Source organism: Nipponia nippon, unplaced genomic scaffold (assembly GCF_047370975.1).
Source record: "Nipponia nippon isolate SJK-2023a ecotype South Korea unplaced genomic scaffold, ASM4737097v1 scaffold_10, whole genome shotgun sequence".
Classification (NCBI taxonomy): Eukaryota; Metazoa; Chordata; class Aves; order Pelecaniformes; family Threskiornithidae; genus Nipponia; species Nipponia nippon.
The window spans coordinates 4,914,080-4,938,434 of record NW_028262291.1 but is presented as its reverse complement, the minus strand read 5'-3'; the positions used below and the strand labels follow the sequence as shown (position 1 = coordinate 4,938,434).

The window sequence follows — 24,355 nt, the reverse complement described above, 5'->3', positions numbered from 1 at the left end:
CTCCGAGCCACCGATACCGGTAAAACCGAGCCTAACTCAGACTGCTTTAGCCAAAAGGATCAAAATGCTCCAACATTGCCTTCGTTTTCACGGTCGGCGGGTAGTTATTTCCACTGTTTTTAATGTGGATGAGCTTAAGAGGACCAACGGATTGAGAACCTGAAGGGGCTGCTCTGGTCCCACAAAGCTCTTTTCTACGTTCAATGTTCAGATTTTCTCGGAGCAGAGTTCTTGGCGGCTACAAGAAGGCTGACAGGGCGGGCCGGGCCGGGCGGGCCGCCCGCCTGACCACACGCACAAGGCTTGCGAAGCTCGGGTCCCGAGAGCCCAGCCTAACACCCCAGCCCAGCCTAACACCCCAGATTCGCTTGGTATCGGACCTTTGACGTGCAGATAGAAAAATAACCCCGACCACACGCGCAAATTTTGCCGCAAACTGATAGATAGCAGGGGGCAGAACGCGCTCAAACCGCGATGGGGTCCCCGCTCCGAACATTTGTTCCCCTCAGCAGAGCTTGGTTCCACGTTTTCCAATTTGTATTTTCCATTCCACAAAACCCGTCCTTTTCTGAGAGCCCGCAGATAAGTTTATATGAATATTTATTGATTTATTTCCTAAACTCAGCAGGGGAGCGGCAAATAAATTTAGTGCTTTCTTTAAATAATTCCCTTTCGACGAGGCAAGATGTCATTCGAAACTTTTAAATAGGCATTTAATTAGCCTGTGTGTGTTGCCTCTGAACAAAACCCTGCTGGGAGCCTTTGGAGCGCTGTATTCCAAAGAGGCGGTCAATATGCAAAATTGATGACTACACTTTCTTTGTGGCGGGGCCATTGTGCCCCGGTTGCTTATGAAGTCTAATCCAATCATAAATTGCAGCCCCGGACCAATGGAGAAGCCCGGAGCTCGCCCTGAATGAAGCTCAAGTGGAGAACTTTGTTGAACCCCATTGTTGGGGCTGTCACTTTTGAAAGAGCCTCAGCGGGGCTGACCACTATAAAACCCATCGTCCAGGAGGAAGGGGCAGAGAGAACCCCGCCAGGCTTGCTAGCTGGATCTTTACTAAACGAGGTTTTGCAAAGCAGAAAACAAAAGCAAAAGCAAACAAACAAACAAAGGAGCGGCCCCAGCCCCGCTCCGCGGACGGCCCCGGCGATGATGTTCCCCAGCCTCATCGCCCCGCCGGCCGTCTACCCCAGCCTCCTGCGCCCGACTCCCACCCTCACCTTGCCTCAGTCGCTGCAGTCAGCTTTTTCCAGCCATTCCAGCTTCCTGGTGGAAGACTTGATCCGGATCAGCAGGCCCACCAGTTACCTGCCCAGGACTGCCCCCCCGCCCAGCATGTCCCCCCCAACCTCGGCGGCCAGGACGGACTCGGGGACGCCGGAGCTCACCAGCTCCACCGCCGCCGCCGGCTCCAGGAGGATCTGTTCGCCGCAAACTTCCAGCAACGACTCCACTTTCCTGAAGTTTGGAGTCAACGCCATCCTCTCCTCCGCCCCCCGCGCCGGTAAGCGGCCCGCTCCCGGCCCCCGCCGGTCCCTGGCTCCCTGCAGGAGGGGGGCGGCGGGGGGAGAGGGGTTAGGAAAGGGAGGGAGGACCCAGTGCCGAGCTGCGGAGCCCTGCGGCAGCGCTCGTAGTTGGTAAGGACGAGGGGGAGCGCCGGCAGGCTGCTAGCCCGGCTCCGCCGCCTCCGGAGCGGCCGCGGGGCGGACGAGAGGAGCGGGCGGGGAGGGGGATCCCCACAGGCGGGTCTCCTGACCGGCTCTGCCCCCCCCCCCCCCCCAAGTGCCGCTTTGCTGGCAAAACCATGGCAGCAAAAATGCCGCTTTTCCTAGGCGGGTTCCGAGCTCAGTTTGGCTCTGTTTTTTTGGGAAAGAAATACCGCGTTGGTCCCCGGACCAAGCGACAGACCCAGCCGTGCCGTCGGTCGAGGCCAAGTCAATTACTTAATTTAATTTTATTTATTTACTAGAAACTTCCCCTGCGTTGCTTCAGAGCGTCCCTCCAAAGACTTTCTCCTTTCCGTACTTTGAAGGATCCTTCCAGCCCTTTATCAGATCTTCCTATTTCCCAGGTAGGTCTTTAAAAGCCCCCCTCTCGCTCCGGGCGGACCCCTCCCCTCCCGCCCCGCTCCCGGTGATATTTCTCCGTCCCCCGTCCCCCCCCGGGGGTTATGCTCCAGTTCAGAGGTTGGCGGGAGTACAACATTCAACCATCAGTCGCGCCAATTTGATGCCCGATTTAGCACAGGCAGTGACTGCCTGACATTCCCTGCCCGCTCCCCCCGCTGATCGGCAAATTAGCCGGGATTGTCACGGTCCCAAGGCCAGGCGGGTCCCGTCCCCCCCCCCTCCCCTCCCGCCCGGCGCCTTCCCCCGCCGCCGCCGCTTTCAGCACCACGCGGGGAGCGGTCAGCTCCCGCCGCCGCCGCCCGCGCAGCTCCCGCGCAACGCTCCGCGCAGGCGGAGGGAGGAAGGGTGGGAAGGAGCCCCCTCCCCTGCAAAGCTGCTCTCCGCCCTGTCCCCCGCCTCCCCCCCCCCCCCCCAAAAAAATAAACCTTTCCTCCCCCGCCGGGTCTCTGGAGGATCGAGCGCACCGCGGGCAGGGCCGGGATTTCCCTCCTCCACCGCGTACCGACCCTCCCCTCCTTCTCCTTGGGTCTGTCCCACTGCCATCGCTTACTCGGCGAGACCGTCAGTGGGATTCAAACGACATGGTCTGGGGGAGAAAGCAGGCTGCGAGGGGATGATTCTTACAGCGCTGAAGCGTTATGATGCAGAGAGAACAATTAAAAAAAAAAGAAATCTAATTACACAAACAAGCTATTAATTTAAAAAGAAAACAGGGAAAGGGAGAGAGGAAAAAAAAATAACCCAAGCTCTTCCATTCATCCTCCGGATAATGGAATTTGCTTCCTTTCTCCAGCATGTGAATGGCCTAACAAAAACAACTTGAGCTTTATAAATAGCTTTTCATGTCCATTTAATGAAAATGATTTGGGGAAAGAGACGATTGTGCCATCAGTATTCTCCCGAGGAGCCTGGCATGCCGTTGTGTTTAGTTTGAAAGTGTAAATCTCTTTTGTTCCAATAATATATGGCGTTAGCTGCTTGTCCTCAGTCTTTTTCTGTTAGTTCATTACTACACAATTACCATTCACGCTTCATTAGCATCTCTGTCTCTCTTGGGGAGGTTCCCCCCCCCCCCCTTTTTTTTTTTTTAAGGCGAAACTCTGCCCTTTTTATCATACCAATGCCATTGGGAACCAGGCGATGTGCTAATTAGCTGTTACTTTTCATGTTTTCGGATTCAACCCTCCAACTTTGGGGGGGGGAGAGATTAATATAAAAAGATGAATACTGATTGATCAAAACTGCATCTGAAGAGAAGCGGTTTTGTTCGGAATCAGAAAAGTCCTCATTTTCATCTCGAGCATAATAAAGCGTCTGAAATGATAAAAGCGTCTGAAAAAAATCCAATGCTTCTGAGCGGGAGGGAAAGCTTTTTTATTATACCTCTATCTTAGCCGGTACGCCTCGCTTTGCCTTTTCAGGCCGGAGACCTTTGAATCTCCCAACAAAACCGGCCACTATTGATCCATTTTACACGTTTGAGTTGATAGATCTAATCCCAGTGATCACTGGCTGAAAGGGGGGTGCTTAGTTAAGCCTAAAGCTCCTTTTCACGGCCCCAGGTTGATGGGTGCCCACCCGAAGGGCAGGGAGGGGGGCAGCGGGGGCCAGTCCCACTCTGCTCAGCCCTGTGTGTGTCCCCCACAGCCACCTCCACCGTGGTCCCCATCCCAGGCACCTTCTCCTGGCCGCTGGCTGCCCGCGGCAAGCCCCGCCGTGGCATGCTGCGCCGTGCCGTCTTCTCCGACGTGCAGCGCAAGGCGCTGGAGAAGATGTTCCAGAAGCAGAAGTACATCAGCAAACCCGACAGGAAGAAGTTGGCAGCCAAGCTGGGCCTCAAGGACTCACAGGTGAGAAGGGGCACAGGGTGGGGAGGGCAGAGGGGTGTGGGGAGCTGAGCCCCCCACCCCTCAGCTCAGCTTGAGGGTAAGGGAGGAAAAGAGGACAGGAGCAGGGAGAGCTGCCCACCACCAGGAGGAAGCCCAAAGCAAGCTACAGGGCCATGAGCATCAAGGGAGCCAAGAGAGCAGCATGACTGGGTGAGTAGGACAGGATAGACGATGGCCTTATTGCCCCCCAGCCCCTCTCGTAGGGTCCCCAAAGGTCAGGATCTGTGGTTCCTGTTAGCTTCAGTATGGGCATGAGCAGGGTTTCAAGGGTGCAACCAAAAGGCTTTTCCTGGTCCCTGTGAGCTTCAGTATGGGCATGAGCAGGGTTTTGCAAGTGCAACCAAAAGGCCTTCCCTGGTCCCTGTTTTACTGAACCATTTCATTTCTGTGTTGCTTCCCCCCACCTCAGGTGAAGATCTGGTTCCAGAACAGGAGGATGAAGTGGAGGAACTCCAAAGAAAGAGAGCTCCTCTCATCTGGTGGCTGCAGAGAACAGACCCTACCCACCAAGTTCAACCCTCACCCAGACCTCAGTGATGTAGGCAAGAAATGCTCAGGAGAGGAGGAGGAGGAGGAAGTTCCCCCCGTGTGCCCACCCAGCCCCCGGCATCCCTTAACCTACCACCAGTCCCCAGAACATCTACATTTGAGGGACAGACTGGACTCCCAGATGTCTCCTTCTCCATCCCATTCTAGCAGCCCCAGCAAACCTTCAGACTTCTCAGACTCAGAGGAAGAAGATGATGAAGGGGAAGAGGAAGAGGAGGAGATAACAGTCTCTTAGATCACCCTGCCTGCCCCTACCATCACATGGGGACATTGCAAAGATGTAAATAAAACAGAGTGCTATAAATTGAAGAGGTGATGTCCCACCCAAACGTCCACATACTTCTCCAGTGCAGGTTCTTTATCACATAGCTGCAAGACTTTCTACTTATAGGTATTCCTTATTTTTTTGCCCCATGTGGCGGTTTTCATATTCATAGCATCTGCTAACCTTTTCATAGCTCTCTCTGCTTAACAATCAACATTTGCTCAGTTAGCTGCCGCCTTCTGAAAGCAAGCAACAGGCAGCTCCTTGCCTTATAGCAGGGAGGAAAGTATAGCCTGTTAAAAGGGAAACTTTTTTCCCCCAGATAAGAAACAACAAAAAATACAATATAGATGCTATGGCCATTTTTACTACCTTTCAAGTGAATTTCCAGCTACTATTAAGATTTCAAAACCCTTAAGACTGGTCTGATCCAGCTACCCTTTCCTCCAAAAATAAACAACCTTATTGAGGGACACAGATCAGACGCTGCCTCCCTCCTCACCCCGAATAGCATGACACTTGTGCAACAGACCCATTGAAACCCCTGGAACGACTTCTAAGGTATAATGTAAGTGTGCCTTGGGTAATGGAGGCCTTATATATTTATATGTTTTTTCATTTTAATTTATGCATCAATAGTATATTGGAAGCACTGCCTAACCCACCTTTTTGCCCACAGGCCTGTGCTTATTTTCCACTTTGCTTCTGCTATCCATGATGTGGACAGAGGAAGGTGGATATGCCTCTTTGATTTTTGACTGAACTTTGCTGTCTTTGCACAGCTTATATGAACTGTACACTATTTTGTACACTTACTCTGTATGGATGTTTTATACCAAGGTTATTGTGAATGAATATAACAATGGCTCAACAAGATTTCTTTCCTTTTTTTAATTAAATGATGGCTAAACTACAGACAAATGTAGCTGTTTAATTGTGTAACTTATAAAGAAACACTTTTATTTTGTATTTTACCATGTACAGACTTTAAATATGTATATATAATAAAGCGAATGATTGTCAAATAAAAAAAAAAGTAGATTTCCAAGTTTGATCATTCAGTAATACTTGGTTCTGGTTTACAGGTTGTTGTAGGTTGTGTCTCAAGCCAAACAGGAAAAGAAAAAAAAACTACCTTTATCAACGGGACAGTGATTCAATAAGAATTTTTCCGCTTCAAATTAAATAACCTTACAACAATATCTATCTGCCTTTTAACTAGGGAGCAACCCGACCTAAGGATTAAAGATTTTCTGCAGTTAAAATGAATACAGGTTCTCCCTCCTTGCACTGAAATGCAACTTAATTTCTGCTGATGTTGCCCCGTGCTCCCCTCTAAAGCCCTTCTGACTCTCCTCCTTCCTTCCAGTTATAGCCCAGGTAGGTCAGGGTGTGGACACTTGCCCTGCATCAGCCTGCTAAGATACTACAGTTTGTAAACTGCGAGCGGGGAATTAGAATATTCTTACAGAGTAGAGAAACAGAATGGAAGAGAGAGACTTAAGACAACTCTTCAGCCTTAAGTCCAGTCAAGGATCACTTCTACAATGCAAGGCAAATCCATAATTACCCGCACATGTTTTTAGATACAAAGGCACACTACAGAAATGTTCATGTTTTCCTGTTTGCATACAGCTAGCAGAGTTCTGCTGAAACAGAGATTTCATTACAAAATTCGCTTATTTTCCAATCCACAGACTCCGACTGATGCCCACCACTCACAACAACTTGCCAAACCAAAAGAAATAAAGGCAGCAGACTTCACCTGAACACAGCTATCCCTGTATGCGCCACTTCCCTGTGCTGCCACAGCCACAAGAAAAGGCCTGAAAGGGAGAAGAGAATAATTCCAGTTGGAAGGGACGTATAACCACCATCTAGTCCAACTGCCTGACCACTTCAGGGCTGGCTAAAAATTAAACCATGCTCTTAAAGGGCATTGTCCAAAAGCCTCCTAAACACTGCCAGGCACGGGGCATCAACCACCCCTCTAGGGAGCCTGTTCCAGGTCTTTAGCTACTTTCCAATTAGGTAATTGGACACAGCTAAACTGGGACACACAGCCACTTTCATCATCTTCTACCCCTCTAAGACCTTCTAGCCATTAGCAATTGATAACACACACCTGAGACAGGGCAGAGAAAGGATAAGGCACAGACAGTATATATCCCACAAAACACAAAAGAATATGAAACAGCATGAGGGTTTGTTGGGTTTTCTTTTGTTTGTTTGTTTTAAAAAAGCTTTTCCAAAAAAGCAACCCATATCCCAAGCATACCTAAAAGGTCACACAAACATGCATTAAACAGCAACTAGCACAACCTACCCGAGTGCTCATCCGGGCTCAAATGAAAGATCTGTTATGTGTATTGTCAACAGCCTATATACTAGAGGATGTGTAGTTATCCATCTATTGACTCTTTAAATGATAGAGCACTCCATGACAATTACTTATAACTCAAATTTTACTAGTCCAGTAAACATAAGACCACAGTTAAGTAACCTATAAAGACAGACCTAGTTCAAAACATGTCTTTTGTTTTAAAATTTATGGGCTACTCCAGAGACCACAGGTACCATCACACATACCATAACAATCAAGAAAGGATCATGTTCAAAACAAGAACAGATACCATTGACCCATAGTCCCTCCTGATTCAGTGTTCAACAGAAGCTACTAGTCATCTTACACCCTCTGCTCTTTACAGCTTGCCTGCACTTGGAATGTTACCAAAAACAATTATTTCAGACTACTCCTTTCAGCATGAGCGCTATTACATCTTATTCTGCTATGCAAATACGCTTACTAAAGAAGAAATAACCCGGAATTGCCATTTAACAGGGGAAAACCCTTACCTGCAACGTTACATATATCATCTTACATGACATATATCAATCTTACTCTTTTTTTTTTTCCCTCTGCTCAAGGATCTTTTCTTACAGCAAAAAGAACATTGTATGACCATCAAGCACAACCATTTGAGATTCAGTGATAACTTAATATGAAATTAAAGAGCTGGTTTTGTTTTTACTTACCAACAGCTGCCAGACCTCATCTGTAGCTTACAGGAAAAGAGTCTCCTTCTCAAAGGCTTCCATTTTATACCCTGGGTGGTGAAGCCAGAGTTCACAGCTACCATGCGATGGCTGATGCAGGACACCTGTGCCAAGGGAAGGCCTGCGGAGGTAGCTACCCTTTCTGAGGTCTTATGTCAGAAGCATAAATTCATTCACTTGACTCAAATGTGGAGAGATTCCAGTTGCTTTAGGAGGACCTGCTGAAAATTGGGCTTGTTCCTGGTGTGCAGGACACTGGGTGTATTTCTAAGAGCAAAACATTTCGTAATTTGCTGTTAACATAGAGTGTTACAGGCCACCTCCCCCTGTTTCCTGAAGCTTGCTAATCTAGGCTAACACAAAACTGCTGGCCCCTGGATGTTATTTATTTATTTGTTAATGCAGCTCTCTGTATGCTTTGGGAAAGGAGGAAAAGTGATCAGAAGCCTTTTCTGCCTCCATGGAGGTGGCAAGATTTCCATGTTGACTAGTAGCATCCACAGTTTTTGAAACTCTGGAATAAAGTAATCCTATATGTCATGCACTCCCATAACAACTGCTGCTTTATGATATTTAAGTGCTCTTTTTAAAGATACAGTGTCCCAGAGAGGTCTTGTATGTCTAGTTTTCCTTCTCACAGCCAGGATGGAAATATCTGACACTGGGGAATGGGAAAGACGAAGAGATTTATCTTTGGTGACTGTGAGCTCAGGGCAGCAAATTCTCAATTATTTTATCCCTTAAGAAACCAGCTGGTTCAACATCTGTGCCTGCTGTAACTCTGATCTCCCCCAGCGTGGGAGAGTGGCTTTTGGACAGGGGAAGAAAAGAAAATAAATCCCTTTCTCAGGGAGTCTGTGCTGTTGTTACCTGCAGACCTGTATGGCAGCATCCTCCGCCAGCAGCCCTGGAGCACACCTGGGATGCGTGGGGCCCGCGGTGGCACCCCTCTGCTCCCCCTCCCCAGCTGAAAGGCTGCTCAATCACCACCTTGCACAAGCTGGGGGAGCTGGAAGTGTTTTCACCTGTGCTACAGCCAGGGCAGAGAAGGAAGGCAGCTCCCACACAGCCCCATACCAGGAGCGCTGCGCCAATACTGCTGCACATCCATTGGAAAAACACGGATCCATGCATGTAGAAATCATCTAATAAGCCACAGATGGTAACACTATATGCAGGAAAGCATGTTTATCCCATCTGTATGAAACACTGTCTTTCCTAACAACAGTAAGCAAAAAATCCTCGCCAGCCCCTCCGCGTTTCAGTACTGCAGAGCTTGAGAATGTCACAGTTCAGCAAAAAAAAAAAATTTAAAAAATTGCCTCTTTTGAAGAACACCTGTCCTCCAGGGAAGTGTGAACATTACAATCATCTTAAAGAAATAGAGCCCAAGATGCAAGGCTGATAGTTTCCAGAAGCAACCAGTGCAGGCTGAGGCTCATGAAGAGCTGAACCCCCACCAGTGCTAAACCCCATCCAAAGGAAAACCAGACTTCTTTGAAGAGACCCAGGTTCAGTCCTTAAAAACATTAATGGCATTTAAAAGTCTTTGCCTGGGAAGTTTAAGGTAGAGTTTGACACAACAGCTATGGGCTCTACTATTGTGAAGAGGAGCCAGGCAGGGTCTCACTCCTGGTTGTGTTTCCTCTTCTCCCCTCCCACAGCCCATGCACACGCATAGGCACATAGCTGGGCCTGAAGTGAGCAGTTTGAAGAGCAGAAAAGTGATCAGTTTTCTTGAGTTGCTTTGATTTCAGCTGGGCTCTCACCTGGAACTGCTTACCAGTCCGTCAGAAGTGCACGTGGCAGAAATGCTCAGCGAGGATGGGAAAGAGGTGTAGATGATCATCCCTTCTGCCAGCCCTTGCTATTAAATGATCTTAAAAGTACATCTTTAGGGCTGGTGTATTTTTCAACCAGGATTGAACCTGATCTTAATAATGAAATCCTTCAAACTCCAAAAAACACATGAGCATCACTTTCCCAACTCACATGAGAGGGATATAACACCGGGGAAAGCCCAGCAGAGTAGCCAGGACCTCACAGGAGTGCCTTTACTGAACATGTGCAAGTGCTGGGTGTGCTGCTTTTACCTAGGTTTACCTCCCTTGTAATCAGCAAAGGGTTAAAATACTTCATAGAATCATAGAACAGCCCAGGTTGGAAGGGATCTGGGAAGAGCCTCTGGTCCAGCCTTTCATGGGAAAGGGAGCCTAGATGAGAACTATTACCCTGTTCAATCACATCTTGAGAAAACTCCAGCAATGGGGACTCTACCACGCCCCTGGGGAGGTTGTTCCAGTGAATGATTGTTCTCACTGTAAAAAATGTCTTTCTTATATCAAGATCAAACCTCTCCTGGTGCAACTTGTACCCATCACCCCTTGTCTTCTCCATGTGGCTCCCTGTGAAAAGAAAGCATCCTCTTTGTAACTGCCCTTTAAGTACTGGAATACTGTGACGAGGTCCTCCCCAAGCCTTCTCTTCTCCGTGAGCAGAGACCTAACTGCTTCAGTCTTTCCTCATAGGGCAGGCTCTCTAGCCCTTTGATCATCTGTGTGGCTCTCCTTTGGACCCTTTCCAGGCTGTCCACATTATTTTTTAATTGTGGGGAGCAGAACTGGACACAGTACTCCAGGTGTGGCCTGACAAGTGCTGAGTAAAATGGGATGACCGCGTCTCTTATCTCTGTTAGTAATGTCCCTGCGGATGCAGCCTGGGGTCAGATTTGCCTTCGTTGCACTGCTGGCTCATATTCACCTTGTTGTCCAGAACCTCCAGGTCCCTTTCAGCAAGGCTGCCTCCCAACCACACAGCTCCTAGCCTGTACTGGGCTCTTTGGTTGTGTCGTCCCATGTGCAGGACCTTGCACTTGTCTTTGTTAAACTTCACACTGCTCTTGCTAGCCCGCTCTTCCAGCCTGTCCCGGTCTCTCTGTAAGATGGCTTTCTTTGCTGATGTGTCCACCTCACCACCCAGTTTAGTGTCATCGGTTAGTGAGGGTGCTTTCAGTCCCATCATCCAGAAGATGCTGAACATGGGGCCCAGTAGTGATCCTTGAAGGACCCCACTTGTGACAGGCTGCCAGCCTGAGTAAAACCTATTGACCACCACCCTTTTAGCCAGTTTCCTAATTTATCACCCAGCCAATCTGTATTTTGCCAGTTCGTCCAGGAGAGGGCCGTGGGAAACAGTGTCAAATGCTTTGCTGAAGTCCAGGTAAACAACACCTACTGTGCTCCCCATGTAGACAAAAAAATGTTATTTTATTGTAGAAGGTGATCATGTAAGTCTGGCATGATTTGCCTTTGGTAAATCCATGCTGGCTTTTCCCAATCACCTGCTTTATTTGGTTTTATAATGGTTTCCGGGAGGTCTTGTTCCATTACTTTCTCAAGGACTGAAGTAAGACTAATGGGCCTGCAGTTTCCTGGGTCCTCTTTTGGGCCCTTCCTGCAGATAGGTTTGACATTTACCCTCTTCCAGGCATCAGGGGTATCCCTGATCTCCACAACTTTTCACAGATTATAGAGAGTGGTCTTGCAACAATATATCAGGCACTTCTCTTAACACGCTGGGGTGGGTTCTGCCCAGGCCCATACATAGATTTACGCTGGTTGAGCCTTTGCAAGAGGCTGCAGACCAGCTCTCCTCCACTACTGGTAGATCGACACATAACATTGTTGTAGCTATTTGAGCCTGTGCTCTGGGGTCCAGCTATGCTGGTAAAGACAGGGGCAAAGACAGTCCTGAGAACCTCTGCCTTGTCAGCATTATTTGTAACTAGTTTCTCTGCCCTGTTTAGCAATGGACCTATGCCTTCCCTGTGCTTCTGCTTACTGCTCATGTAGCTGAAGAACCTGTGCTTGTTGTTCTTGACATCTTTGGCCAATTCCAGTCCTAGCTGAGCCTTAGCCTTCCTGACTGCATCTCTGCATGCCCCAGCAAGGTTCTTGTAGTCCTTAATGGGTATTTGGCCACCTTCCCATAGCCAGTATGTGTCTTTTTTCTGCATTTAAGCACCCAAAAGCTCATTGCTAAGCCAAAGTGGTCTCTTGTTCTGCCTTCTTTCTTTCCCTTTGTAGCGGATGGTCTGTTCTTGTGCTTCCAGGAGGCTGTTTTGAGTAACATTCAGCACTCACAAGCTCCTTTGCCCTCCATGGATGCTCCCCTCGGACTCTCTCACAGCTGGGCTCTGAGCATATTGAAGCTGGCCTTTCTGAAATCCAGGGTCTTTGTCCTACTACTGGTCTTCAGTGTGCTTAGCAGGATCTTTTAACTCCACAACATTATGATTGCTGTACCCAGGGCTACCACTGATAGTTATGTTAGCAAGTCTTACTAAAAGTCTTACTTACTTAAAAGTAAGTAAGTAAGTCTTTTATTGGTTTGTGAGGAGTTAATCTAGTGATATGCTGTTCCTAGTCGGCATGTCCAGCATCTGCAGCAGGAAGCAGTCCTCAGTGCCTTCCAGGAACCTGATGGATGACTTGTGCAGCGCTGTGCAGAAATAGATTGATTTAACAGTCAAGACTGATGGGGGGAGTGGGCAGAGAGTGGGAAGCTGAAAACAGTGGAATAACATTGCCAGAAATACTGTTGTGGATGAGGTTTAGTGGCTCACACAGCTCTGAGCTTACAAGGTTGTTCCTCCCTCACAGGGCTTGGGCTTTGTGTCCTAACATCTGTTTTGCACTGGGTGGTGCTGGTTCATTAGGATCCCAGTAAGAAAGGCAGTTGGATTCAGTGAGGTATCAAAGTGCTATTTATTAGAGCTAACACTGAAAAATGAGAATAGCGTAGGTAATTTTATGTCCCTTTGGATGGTGGGAACCCTGAGTGGTGTATCATCGAAGGGGCCTCCAAGCCACACAGCATGCTGGTCACTCTCCATCCATAAGTGTGGTCATTGAGCTATTATAGGATTTCTTTTTTTTCTTACAAGAAAACAATTCTATTCATCATTTCTGCTGTCAAGCAGAAGGGATGTACTTATGAGAACTTCTTGCTGCACGGTTAGATGAAGGCAAGGACACGCAGGTGGCTTATTCCCGGTACCCAGCAGGAGCTGCCTGCAGGCTCCTCTGTTAGAATGAGCTGGCTGAGTTTATCCTGGGGACAAGGGATCTGTGCAGCACAACACAGGCCTGACGGCCAGGCTGGTCTCGCAGTGTAGGGCAGGACAGCACAGGCCTGGGCACACTCAGGTTAACTGCTACGTGGATCACCAACTCCTTGATGTGCAATGGTCTTTCAGTCAGGATTGCTACAAGACCTCACTGGAAGCACGACCTCCTCCCATCTGCCTGTGGATCCCATCTTATGTTAAGGTCCTTCATGTTATCCCAAAAGCGGGGTCGTTAGCCCGGTGTGCAGATGCCGGTTACACACAGAGCTGAGGTATTTTATTCCCTTCGTATTTGTGGAAAGATGGGTGCTAGGTGGCAGTTCCACAAATCCACACATCTTTGTACAACTACAGCATATTTATCCTGCTACATGATGAGTATAAACCCTCCCAAATTTACACTTATTCGTTAGTGATTAACTTTTCATACACTATTGGTTTACTGTATTTAAATTAGCCTTGCTTGCTATGGAAATTAGCACACATGCTCCTTTGGGGGGGGGGCAAGTCTTTTTGGTCCTGAATTGAGTCGGTGGTCGCGATCTCCCCTCGCTGCATTTACCTTTCACCCAGTTACTGCAGTTCTATCAGACTTCATGTTTTTCTGGCCGCCATCCAGTCTTTGGCGCCAAGATGTTCCCTTTTATCAGTCTCTTAGCTCTTCTTCAAGGGTATAGTTGTTAGTTTTCCACGGTTCATTAATGAAACAAATACTTTCATATCTTTTAGCTCCTTCCCAGATTTCTTTCTCAGAGCACAGGTGGTTTGTAGTTTTGCTCAGTGGAAAATTCCACTTTCTGTGAGATATGATTCAGACCTCCTAATTGCCCAGCCCCACATGGATGAGCTTCTTACAGGAGCAGGGGGAGGAGTTACCCATTACCTTTGGCTAAGCAGCCAGAGCACAGTCTCCATCCCCTGTAACTGCCTCAGTCTCCTTGAGTCTCCAGCAAAGGAGCAAATCAAAAGTATCTGTGTATCTGAGCAACCTGATCTACTTGAAGATGTCCCTGCTCATTATGGGGGCGGGGGGGAGAGGGCTGGACTAGAAGACCTTTAAAGGTCCCTTCTAACCCAAACCATTTTATGATTCTATGAATCAGTGATGAAGGAAGGAGAGAGGAACATGGATTTTTGTGTGGCTAAGCAAATGGAGATGTCAATGGGGAAGTATTTGCCTACAGTCAGTCCCACTGCCATTGGCAGAGATAGGAGTTGTCCTCAGCTGCTGTGCTCTGCTCTAACCCCCAAAAGTCTTCTCCTGATAAACAAGGAGGGGGCAGGAATGACTGTGGGCTTATAGGGTCCATGGGCAGCTGCTCCTCTCCTGCCAACACACTGCAAATGTGTGCTATGAAAAGCAACCTCATATGGGTCCTCCCTGTGCCAAATGTGGTTATAAACTGTGGAGCAAGGAGAACCAGACTGATTGTCCACATCAAAAGCTAGAATCCAATGAAGAATAGGTGTCTCCACACCGTGAGTGACTACTTCAAGATACCAATGGAAGAGGTCAGTGGAAGGTGAAGGGTGTAAGTACACGTCACAGGCTGCGGACTGACTTCATAAAATGACTCCAGGGAATTTCCCTTTCCATTGCAGAAAGGAAGTCAGCACTGATCCTACGGCACTGAGAAATGATGAGGTGGATCCAGGAAGGATATAAAATAAGAATGAAATAGAATGTTAGAAACAGAAAAGCAGGGCAATAAAAGTTAAAGAGAGGATGAGGTACAGGGAAAAAAATGTGAAGATGAGCATACAAGACAGTGCACAGAGCAGAGAAGAACAAGAACATGGGGAAGGGATGGGGCAGCCAAAAAAGGAAAGGGAAGAGCTTCTGAGAGAGATTAAGCATTTTGGTGCCAGTCCAGTATTGATTCAAACATTGTCCAAGATCAGGGCTAGAGTGTTTTCCAGGGCCAATTCTAAAACATGTAATTCTGCAAATCAAAGGAAGTTTACAGAATACAGAAAAATCTGCTTGAGAGCATGTCCAAAACTACTCTGCCTCTGGAAAATTGCTGTGGAGGGACAGACAAAGACCACATTACAGAAGTTCAGCTCTGAGTTACAGTTTGCACTGCTGCGTTATTAAAAGTGAAGACTGCTTTTAGATTAAACTAACTTGAATGCAGATCATCAATTTTCAGCAGATTTTTCAAAACTTTTTTTTGATATTGATCAATCTGTCCTACCAACATTAATAGTTCAAATGAGTGAGTAGAGGACAAGATAACTACAAGGAACTGTCAAAAAAGCAGAAATATGAATAGAAAACAGTGTCCAGGAAAAAAAATTACTACTGTTGAGAATTATCCCTTACACTTTAAGTGCAGATGTTTTTGGATTTATCCTTTCTGAAAAGAGGGTGCTTTTTTTTCGAGTTAGAGCATTTATTTGAAAGAAAGGAGAATAGATCCCTACGTGTCCTTACTGACCAACATAAATTTATTACTGTATAATCACAGTGTCTCTATCAAATAGGTGAAGAGGAAATTGTAATAATGTGTGGAACTGAATTGCTTAATGCTCTGAAGCATTCTTCCTTTAAATCAATTTGCCAGCAATGAGAATAGTTTGAAAGACCTATCAGAGCAATTAAGACCTCTAGATGGCCTCTTACTTACGCTGGGGCACACACACAATCTAGAGCCTGCCTTGAAGATCATCATGGTGCCAACAATACTCTGCCTTGGCAAAGTTACCAGAAAAATTCTGTCATGTTCTTTCTGCAAATGAAAAAAACAATGTCATGGTTTTATTGTAAGTGAGAAGTCTGATCTGTCCAGGATCACCAAGTTAAGTACTCCTAGGAGTTCCCCATCCCTGGAAACATTCAAGGTCAGGTTGGATGGGGCTCTGAGCAACCTGATCTAGCTGAAGATGTCCCGGCTCATTGCAGGCGGGTTGGACTAGATGACCTTTAAAGGTCTCTTCCAATCCAAACCACTCTATGATTCTATGAAGTTCATTCTGCAAAGCATGTTCAGTGTAAGCCCAACATACGTTGCCATGTGCAGCCCTTGTAACCAACAGGGATTATTTCTCTTGAAAAAGAAGCTGGCACCAGCTGGTATCAGGACACATCCAGCCTGCTGGCCACGTATGACTGACTGTCAGCTTTATGCAGAGATACTCTAAATGGATAGACCAGTCTTGTCTTAAGCAGGTCTTGATGGGTATGTGTGCAACATCAGCTACGGGAGAGAATCGTATCGGTGTAGTCCCTCTGCTAAATTTCCTCCTGGATGTGGGTAAGGGCTGTTGGCATCTTTTCACAAGTACTTATAAGAAGCCAATAAAACCAAGAACTGAACTCCACAATCTTCAAATAAAAAAACAGAAAATGTTCATTAAGAAGGGACAAAAAGTTCTGGGAAGCCACAAATCTGAATAAATAAGCATCAATTTTATTGAATCATGAATAATTTAAGACTGGTACAATCATCAGCTTTATTCTCCATGACACAGGGGGTGGGGAAGGGGGAGAAACAGGGAGGGTGAGAAAGGGGAGGCATGATCTCAAACAGACCATTCACAAATTCCAATCCTAAATGAGAACTGAAAATTAAATAGGGAGAGGAGCAAATGGAAAACATCATAAACGTACACAAAATACTCAATTCCTAGTTTTTCTCTTTAAAAATGGCTAGAAAAAATTCATCAAAATGCAGCACTTTTAATCAAATATTTACATTTCTATGTTACAATGAAAAAATGTACATCTTATAGAACATATTTCATAAACTGTTCCACTGGAAACGACTAGATCAAAACAGCAACCTTCCATTTAATATAGACAAAGAAAGATTTTTTTGCTTTGTTTTTCTATTTTTTTTTCCTTGAAAGAAAATTGCCACATTTAGACAAGATTTCATACACATAATATCGAAGTTAAGCATCAACAATGAAATATCAGTTTGCTTCTTCCAAAATGTACAAAAAGGCTAACCAACCCCCTCCCTCCCCTTCCCCAAATAAACCACATCTCATTTATGGCCTGTATCATTCTTGGCAGTTCTGAAGGAAAGAAAATGGTTTATACTTTCAATTTATAACTCAACATGAATGTTGCATAGAATCTTGCATTTCTTTCTTGTTGATTTTTTTTTTTTAAACAAGCCAACTTTGTAAGGAAAAAAAGGCAAAAAAAAAAAAAAAAAGGAAGCATTTTGAAAAAGCCTTAAATGAGAACAAAATCATTTAAAGAAAGACTTAATCTATGAAAAGTCTTGATAAAAACTAAGACGTGTGCACAACAGGTAACCCTGCTTCCCGAAGTTTCAGAAAAGACGCTGAATATTGTGATGCTCAGAATGACTAGCCTACTCAAAATTGCCTCTCTCACTGTAATCCAAGCTAGTGTCAATAAAAACCAATAGAGAACAGAAATGTCTTCCTGAGCTAAAGCACAGGATTAAAAATGAGAAAAAAAAATACCCCCTTCCCCACAAATAAAACACCATTTTAATCATGTCTTATAGCATTCAGTTAAAGGTTAACTGAGAAATTTTCTAGGATATTAAGTCCATTTAAAGCCCTAGCCCTGCAACTGGATTTTTTTACAGGCACGTGCTCTATCTGCATGGATTCAGTTGGGGGATTAGGTACCAAAATTCACAGTAGTAGCAGGTAAAGTCAGTGCTGGGAAGCAGAATTGTCAGGACTACTGGAAAAATTAACCCCTCTCAAACTCATCATCAGCATGCTATGTATTTGATTCCATACAGATTTATCCCATTTTTACAGTACCAAGAACTGGATTAGGAACATTGGCTGAGTAACCCTTAGTATTTCATTCAGTGAAATAATGAAATAGAGTTCATAAGGTTAAAACAGTAACAACACCAAGTTCTTCCCCCCATCATTAAAATATTTAAATTTTTCTTTTACAATATTTTTCTTTAAAAAAAAAAAAGTCATCAGCACTTAAAAGTTGTAACAGGAGCAGATTCAAGACCAGCTCAGTAAGACAAAGTATAGTTATGTTACAGAAAGTCATGAGGTATAATAAAACGATCCTCTCAAGCTGAGTCACAGAAGCATGAACTTGTCTGTTATATTACTTCAAACCCACAAGCTCTTAAAAAAGTGTTTGTAGTAAGCTTTTTCTGTACATTGAAAAACCAGCATATTCCTGTAATTTATTAATGACAGCATTTATTAATAGTTGAAAAGCTTTTTTATTTTCTTCCTGCATGGATAAAACAGCTCTTCAGTGATTTATTAGCTGCAGATTGATATGAACCTGAAAAGTTATCTCATTTCCCTCCTTTTTTGTCACATTTAAACAAATTCTAGTATCTCATACAAACAATATTCACAGCAACTTATGATATTCCAAGAGATGACTTTAGCCCTGTTTCTTTAAATAAAATCCCATAATATACAGCACTAATTTAATCAAACACAATTAGTACAAAATAAGGCATCGCTTTAAAAGTCAGCACCAAAAGATAACTGGAAAGGCTAGTACAAATCACTATTGAGGAGTGACGTTTTTGCTGAGGTACAGCTGACGTGGTGGTGATGGTGGTGTAAGCATTTGCTTCCGTAAAAAGGAAAGTGCAATTCTCTGGGAGGTGTTCTTGTTCCCCAACAGAAGTACAAGCCTTAACACTGATAGTGTAGGTGTGTGCGTTCAGAGAGGAGGAGAAACAAAACCAGGTTCACAGCTCTGCCAAAACTCAAAAGCATGGCCCAGCTAAACTTAAAAGATGCAGTACCTTCCCTCCTTTTTTTCCAGAACTGAATACTGCTAAAATACTTTTTTTTTTTTTTTCAATTAAAAAGAAAAGTCATGGAAGTGAATGTTGTCACCAGAGTAGCACTGGAACTGTCACAAAGCTGAGTTTTAATTAACCTATTTATGGTTGTGCTGATTGGAACAAAACCTCTGAACAAACCCCAAAGTTTTTAGAAAACAGCTGTAACATTTCATGGCAAGAATTAAAACCAGAAATTCCGATTAATCCCTTTTTCAGGGGTGTAGCTCACCTCCGTGTACAGGGCTCCCAACGCCTGTATGCTGCCGAAGGTCCTCTGGAGCTGTAGGACTTCACGGGGCATGGCCCTTTTGCTGACCCCTGCGGAGGAGGGAAACTCACTCTCATCAGTGTAAATAAATTGGGTGTAACGCCACTGAAGTCAACCGAGTTGGTTACGTGGATGTAAGTGGGAAGAGAATCAGGCCCTGACTAGCAAAGGGCTACCTGATCTTTCATTTGTAGTAGGACTGATTGGTACACAGTGTTTGAAAAAACCTGATTTGTTCAGACTGTATATATATTTTTATATATTCCTATTTATATATATATCTTTATAAACACACAATGAAAGAAAGCCAAGGTCTCAGACTGGCAAGGAGAGCAGCGCTTTTTCTTTTCTTTTTTTTTCTTTTCTCTTTTTTAATATTCATTCAAACTTCCCTGTTTTGCAGCTTTGCCTTTATTGAGTATTATTACCAAGGCAAGCAATATTGTTATAGCACCAGAACTATACAAAGCTGAGTTTAATCCACAAAGCTGATTGGTAAAAGTCCAGCCCTCACCTATATGTGTTTGGTCAGAAGCAGCATAGGCAAAAATTTCCTCTCCCCTCTCCTTCTGGACAGTACATGGCACCAAGCTGTTTGCTTCATAGCTGTGAAGTCCCCACCCCGCCCCTTCAACTTTTAGTAATGATGATTATTTTTAACATCTTCAGTATCTTAGGCATGAGAGCTTACAGCAACTAAACAGAAGAAAACAAAGAAATAGTGCAGTTCTCATCATTGTCAAAAGAAAAACAATACAAAGGTTGCTTGGGTTGCCTGCACCCAGGTTCAAGACTGGACTCCAAGTGTCTTGTTGACTCCAAGTGTCTTGTTCTTGCAGCTCTAATACTGAGATCTCAGCCCACGAACAGTTCTTTTCATGAGTCTGTGATCAGGGTTCTTGCCAAGTGAGAGAGCGATAGTGGAAACGACCTATTCCTATCCAAGGAAGATCACAACGTCGACTCCAGAGACGAATCGAGGATGTCATCATGATGGCTGTTGCTGTTAGAGTCACTGTCGTAACTCTGGGGACTTGAGTAGTTGGCTGCTTCTTGCAGTCTCATTAGCATGTTCATCTGCAAACGTACACAAGTTCATGATTATTTGTATTCTGAGGTAGAGAGAATATCAACTCCATACGAAAGCTACAGCGGCATTCACTTTGCCAGTGGGTAACAAAGGAAAGGAAGAAACGAGCGGGGTAATTAATACTCAGTCTCTGAAAAGAGATATTAACTGTAAATCATATTATAGCAGCATGCAAGTTAAGTCATAAAAAGTATGCTTTTCCAATAAAGGTGAAAATGAGAAGATTAAAGGGACCAGTCCACAGCCGTACTCGACAGGATTCTGCAAGCATCCTACCCTTCTCTTCCTCTGACCCATGGAAATACGGACAGATCAGTCAAAAGAGGCAAATCCGAATGTCCTAATATCTAGATTGATATTTGTATATGTATGTATGAGCTAGTAAAAACTGTAACACACATTGTATACTCCCAACTGCCCAGAAAAATGTACACCTCAACAGAACAGTTTCAGGGCATTCAGTCTGCACAGCAGCTTCAATAACTGTTTCCCATTGGAAGAAAATGTGTATTTAGTGTTACCGTCAAGCTCAATTTATACATTCTATATGAGTACACATTAACATTTCTCGATATGCTTGTGCGGTATTTCTGATTCATAAATTAGACACCAGTCAGGGAGACCATTAGTTCATATATTCTTTGAAAATCTCCATTTTCATTTGGGGTCAAGAATATAGCTCTAAAATACTTTTTCTAAAAAGAATATAGCTCTATAGCTCTAAAAGCCAAAGCAACAAGCCTGTTTTGTGATTGTGGCACAACAGGCTAAATGAAATGCTTCGACTGTGTTATTCAAGTATGTCTAACAAGATCACATATTTAATTCCACAATGTAGAAATTAAGTTTATTACAGACATCCCCAGTCACTCCTCAAAAAATTAATCCTCAAAATATCCTCAACAAATGCATCTGAAAAGCTTCTGCTGCTGTTTCTTGCAAAACTGTACAGGCTTTCTGTGTGAATGCATTCCCCAAGCTGACTTGATGACTTCCCCAGAAACATTCCCTTCTCATTCTAAAATTTTCAATCACCCCTCAGCTGTCCTTGGCTTTTTTGTTCCTGTTTCTAATCCCTAGAAACGAGGGAAACGAAGTGGTTCTGCCATTTCAAAAATGAGAGCTTACCAAAGGATCTCCTTCAGCATCACTCACTGGAACTTGTTTGCTGGTCGAGCCTTCCCGTGACATCGAGTACCCGTCAAAGCCCACGTCTTCAGGCCGCAGCTGTAGCAGAGGAGGCCACTCATGGTGCTGTGGGGTGGCCGCCCAGGGGTAGGTGTCCATTACCCATTTGGCAGGATCCTCCCAGGGCGCTCTCCTCCCATACAACTGGAAAAGCATAAAAACATGTCAAACATTCCTATTAGTCTACCATTTCATTCAGTGCCTACCTAACCAAAATGAGTGTGCCATGAGTCTTTGATTGCAGGTAACACTTGCAAGAAGGGCTGAACACAAACAAGTGAGATTTTCCTTACCCTAATGACATACAAAGTTTTAGATATTTTTAATGGTAACTGATTTGGAAGCAGCTGACCACCTCATTTGAGACTGCAGCGCCCTTCTGTTGGCATCAGTTGAAGAAAGAGAGACCTGAAAATAACCTCACTTCAGAAAGGTTAACTTAAATAAGTCAATACACAAAAGAGGCCGTCAACGTTGACATCCGGATCGCGCCAGCAGCTGCCTTATCTACGTTTACTGTCGTTGGGAAACGCCGTCAGTGGAATGTGTAGGAGGAAACGTGAGACCTGTCATGAGGCAAGAATGATGGATGTCATAGCAAAAGGTTTTCAAGTCAGTGGAATTTCTTTGTACTCAACCAAGAAAAAGCGCCAGCAGGATTTGGCTACGTTCATGTTCTTATTTCAAGTAAGCAAGCTGTATTTCAAAAACTTTTTCTGTTTTGAACAGACCGTGTTACTGAATCCCAAGGTATTCTTCTTGTTCTATTTGGTTAAGTTTGCCTTAATTAGATAATAACTTCATTTTAATGCCACGTGACTTTCAAAAGCATAAATACAACTTCAAGTGACTTTAAAATGTTTACTTCTGTTTAATGAATTTCAGCCTAAACATCCTTCAGCAACTGGAGTTCATCACTGGCATTTTGTCACTTGAACTGAGAGAACTCTCCCTTTCCTGCACAATGCATGGGGGAAAAGCAGTGGACTAACAAAGAAATCCGTCAGCTCTCTGACAGATCTAAGACTAGCTCACTTTCCTCATCGCTATTTCTTCTTGGGTTTTTTGTGGTTTTATTTTTTGCACAAACCCATGTTGTTATCCTCCCCGTTGCCAAACAGCAACAGTCAGAGCAAACCTTTGAGCTTTTAAATGCTGTTCTTCACTTTGCCAGAAGTCCCTGGAACATTCTTGCACCGCAGAAGCGAACGACTGCTTCCAGTGCAACCAGGTCCCCAAAATGCTGCATCCAAACAGAACGCAAAAGACTGATTTCATCTAGATGCATGGTTAATGAACCCAAATCTGATCTTCCTACATGGCAGCGGAGTGTTTCTGCAGGTATCCATCAGGCAAGCGCTGTCAGAATGGCACTTTGACAGAGATTCCTAGGCAATATTACAAAATAACAACGGCTTCCATTCTAAATGATGTCATGTAGTTCACAGCCTATCCCTTTCTTTGAAAATTTGGCTGTGTTAATTTACACACGTGGAACGAAGTCCTTTATTCCACTACAGCTTCCCTGTAGCAGTTACAAGAAACTTAAGATTTAGGTGAAACGTAGATGATAGATGTAAATGCAAGCTTCGTCATAGACGGCAGCCAAATGCCATGCGGGAATCACAAAGTATTAAGTTGCTCTAAATGCCAACATCTGCTTTATTCTGAAGCAGAACTGAGCAAGTCCCAGCCCAGAGCAGAGGTGCCCAGCAGATGGTGCTAGGCAAGCTTAAACACAGCCTCTTCCACAACCCAAATACTCTTCAGCCTTGAGCTGTACTGTATTATTTTCCCAGCATAATGTCTTCAAGCTGTGGTAACCCAGATCTCCTATTTTAATCTTGTTCTCGAATTTACAGCAATGCATGCCAGTTGCTAAGTGGAGAGGATTTTATATTTTTCACATGTTCTTGCTATCTAGAAGGTCTGTGTGGATCCTAGCTCATTTCTGAAAATTAGCTAATAAGTAAAATTCCCATTTCAATATGTGAAATCACCACGTATCTTCAGCCGATGAGAGACTGAACGACTAACTCACTATTCCCTTCCACAGCAACCAGTTCTGTCCATCCTCTTCACGTGCATGTTTTCTAGAGAGCAATCAGGGGAGCAAGAACCTAACAGGTCGCTTCACAAAGCGCCACAGAGAAATGACTGGAGTACGAGTGGTAGTGGCAGGAAGCCGCAGGGATTTTGGGTCCTCTTTTTGCTGGTGCTGCATTCTCTATCGATATACCAAGCAGGAAGAACTGGGGTTTTATATAACCCACTAATTTTCACATCCCTGTTTTGAAGAACAAAAAAACTCAGCTGCAATGGGAGCAATTACTGTAAGGATCCATTTGGCTCGCTTGTCTTTGACCCAAAATAGTTCTCTAAATGAGAAACAGATATATAAAAATAGTTCAGTTTAGATCCACAGAGATCAGAGTGAAATCAGCAGTCCACCCTTCCTTTCTGGCAGGCAATTTCATGAGAGAAGATGTGTTCTTGGAGAAGCCTTTGTGGGTGTGGGGGACAGAAAATATCCCGAAATGAAACACACATTTCTAGCATTAGCATGTTAATTAGCACCACTCTGGCTACTCTTCAAGTACCGAAGTCTAATTCTTATCTACAGACTCAACAAAAGAGAAGTTCTAGAGTAAATTGGGGAATTATTTAAATGGAAATGAATTTGCAGAATTTGGGGAAATGGCACTGAAGTGGATACAGAATCTACAGCACAAAGTGAGAAACTGAAATCCTTACATTTGGAACGCAAGCCACTCAAATAACCTAAGGAAAGATGCAGATATCAGGCAAAACAAGCAAGCAAAAAGATGGTTTTATTAATTGTTGTTCTTTCTCTTAATTTCTGTTACTGATTTTTCAATGCTTTCCACACCTACTGATCAGCTGATAGGAGAGCTTCAAAACACAGTACAAGGAGCTCAGGGATCACTGTGAGTAGCAGTTTTCTCCTTTCCAGGAGGAAACAAAGTCACACGCTCTCCTGTAACTTGTTTTAT

At 44.6% G+C, this 24,355-nt stretch overlaps 2 protein-coding genes across 4 annotated transcripts in view; one reads left to right on the top strand and one right to left on the bottom strand.

Annotated features, from left to right (window-relative positions):
• The first annotated feature begins 1,156 nt into the window (after nucleotides 1-1,156).
• DBX1 (developing brain homeobox 1) lies at nucleotides 1,157-4,809 on the top strand. The gene is made up of 4 exons (XM_087746820.1): nucleotides 1,157-1,511; nucleotides 1,977-2,078; nucleotides 3,784-3,986; nucleotides 4,435-4,809. The coding sequence occupies exons 1-4, from the start codon at nucleotides 1,157-1,159 to the stop codon at nucleotides 4,807-4,809; spliced, it is 1,035 nt and encodes a 344-aa protein (XP_087602946.1).
• An 11,606-nt stretch (nucleotides 4,810-16,415) lies between these two features.
• LOC104009496 (neuron navigator 2) overlaps nucleotides 16,416-24,355 on the bottom strand; it is a 233,440-nt gene continuing 225,500 nt past the window's right edge. For all 3 annotated transcript variants that reach the window (XM_087742978.1, XM_087742988.1, XM_087742993.1), the window contains 2 exons: nucleotides 21,282-21,485; nucleotides 16,416-20,140 (listed from right to left, as the gene is read on the bottom strand). In XM_087742978.1, the coding sequence (XP_087599104.1) occupies nucleotides 20,015-20,140; nucleotides 21,282-21,485 (330 nt within the window). In that variant the 3' untranslated portion in view covers nucleotides 16,416-20,014. The remainder of the gene's footprint in view (nucleotides 20,141-21,281; nucleotides 21,486-24,355) is intronic.

Excerpts from the sequence above, each read along its gene's own strand:
- DBX1 (XM_087746820.1), top strand. The coding sequence starts at position 1,157 with ATGATGTTCCCCAGCCTCATCGCCCCGCCGGCCGTCTACCCCAGCCTC. Across the intron at positions 1,512-1,976 it reads CTCCTCCGCCCCCCGCGCCG|AAACTTCCCCTGCGTTGCTT; the intron begins GTAAGCGGCCCG and ends TTTATTTACTAG. Across the intron at positions 2,079-3,783 it reads CAGATCTTCCTATTTCCCAG|CCACCTCCACCGTGGTCCCC; the intron begins GTAGGTCTTTAA and ends TGTCCCCCACAG.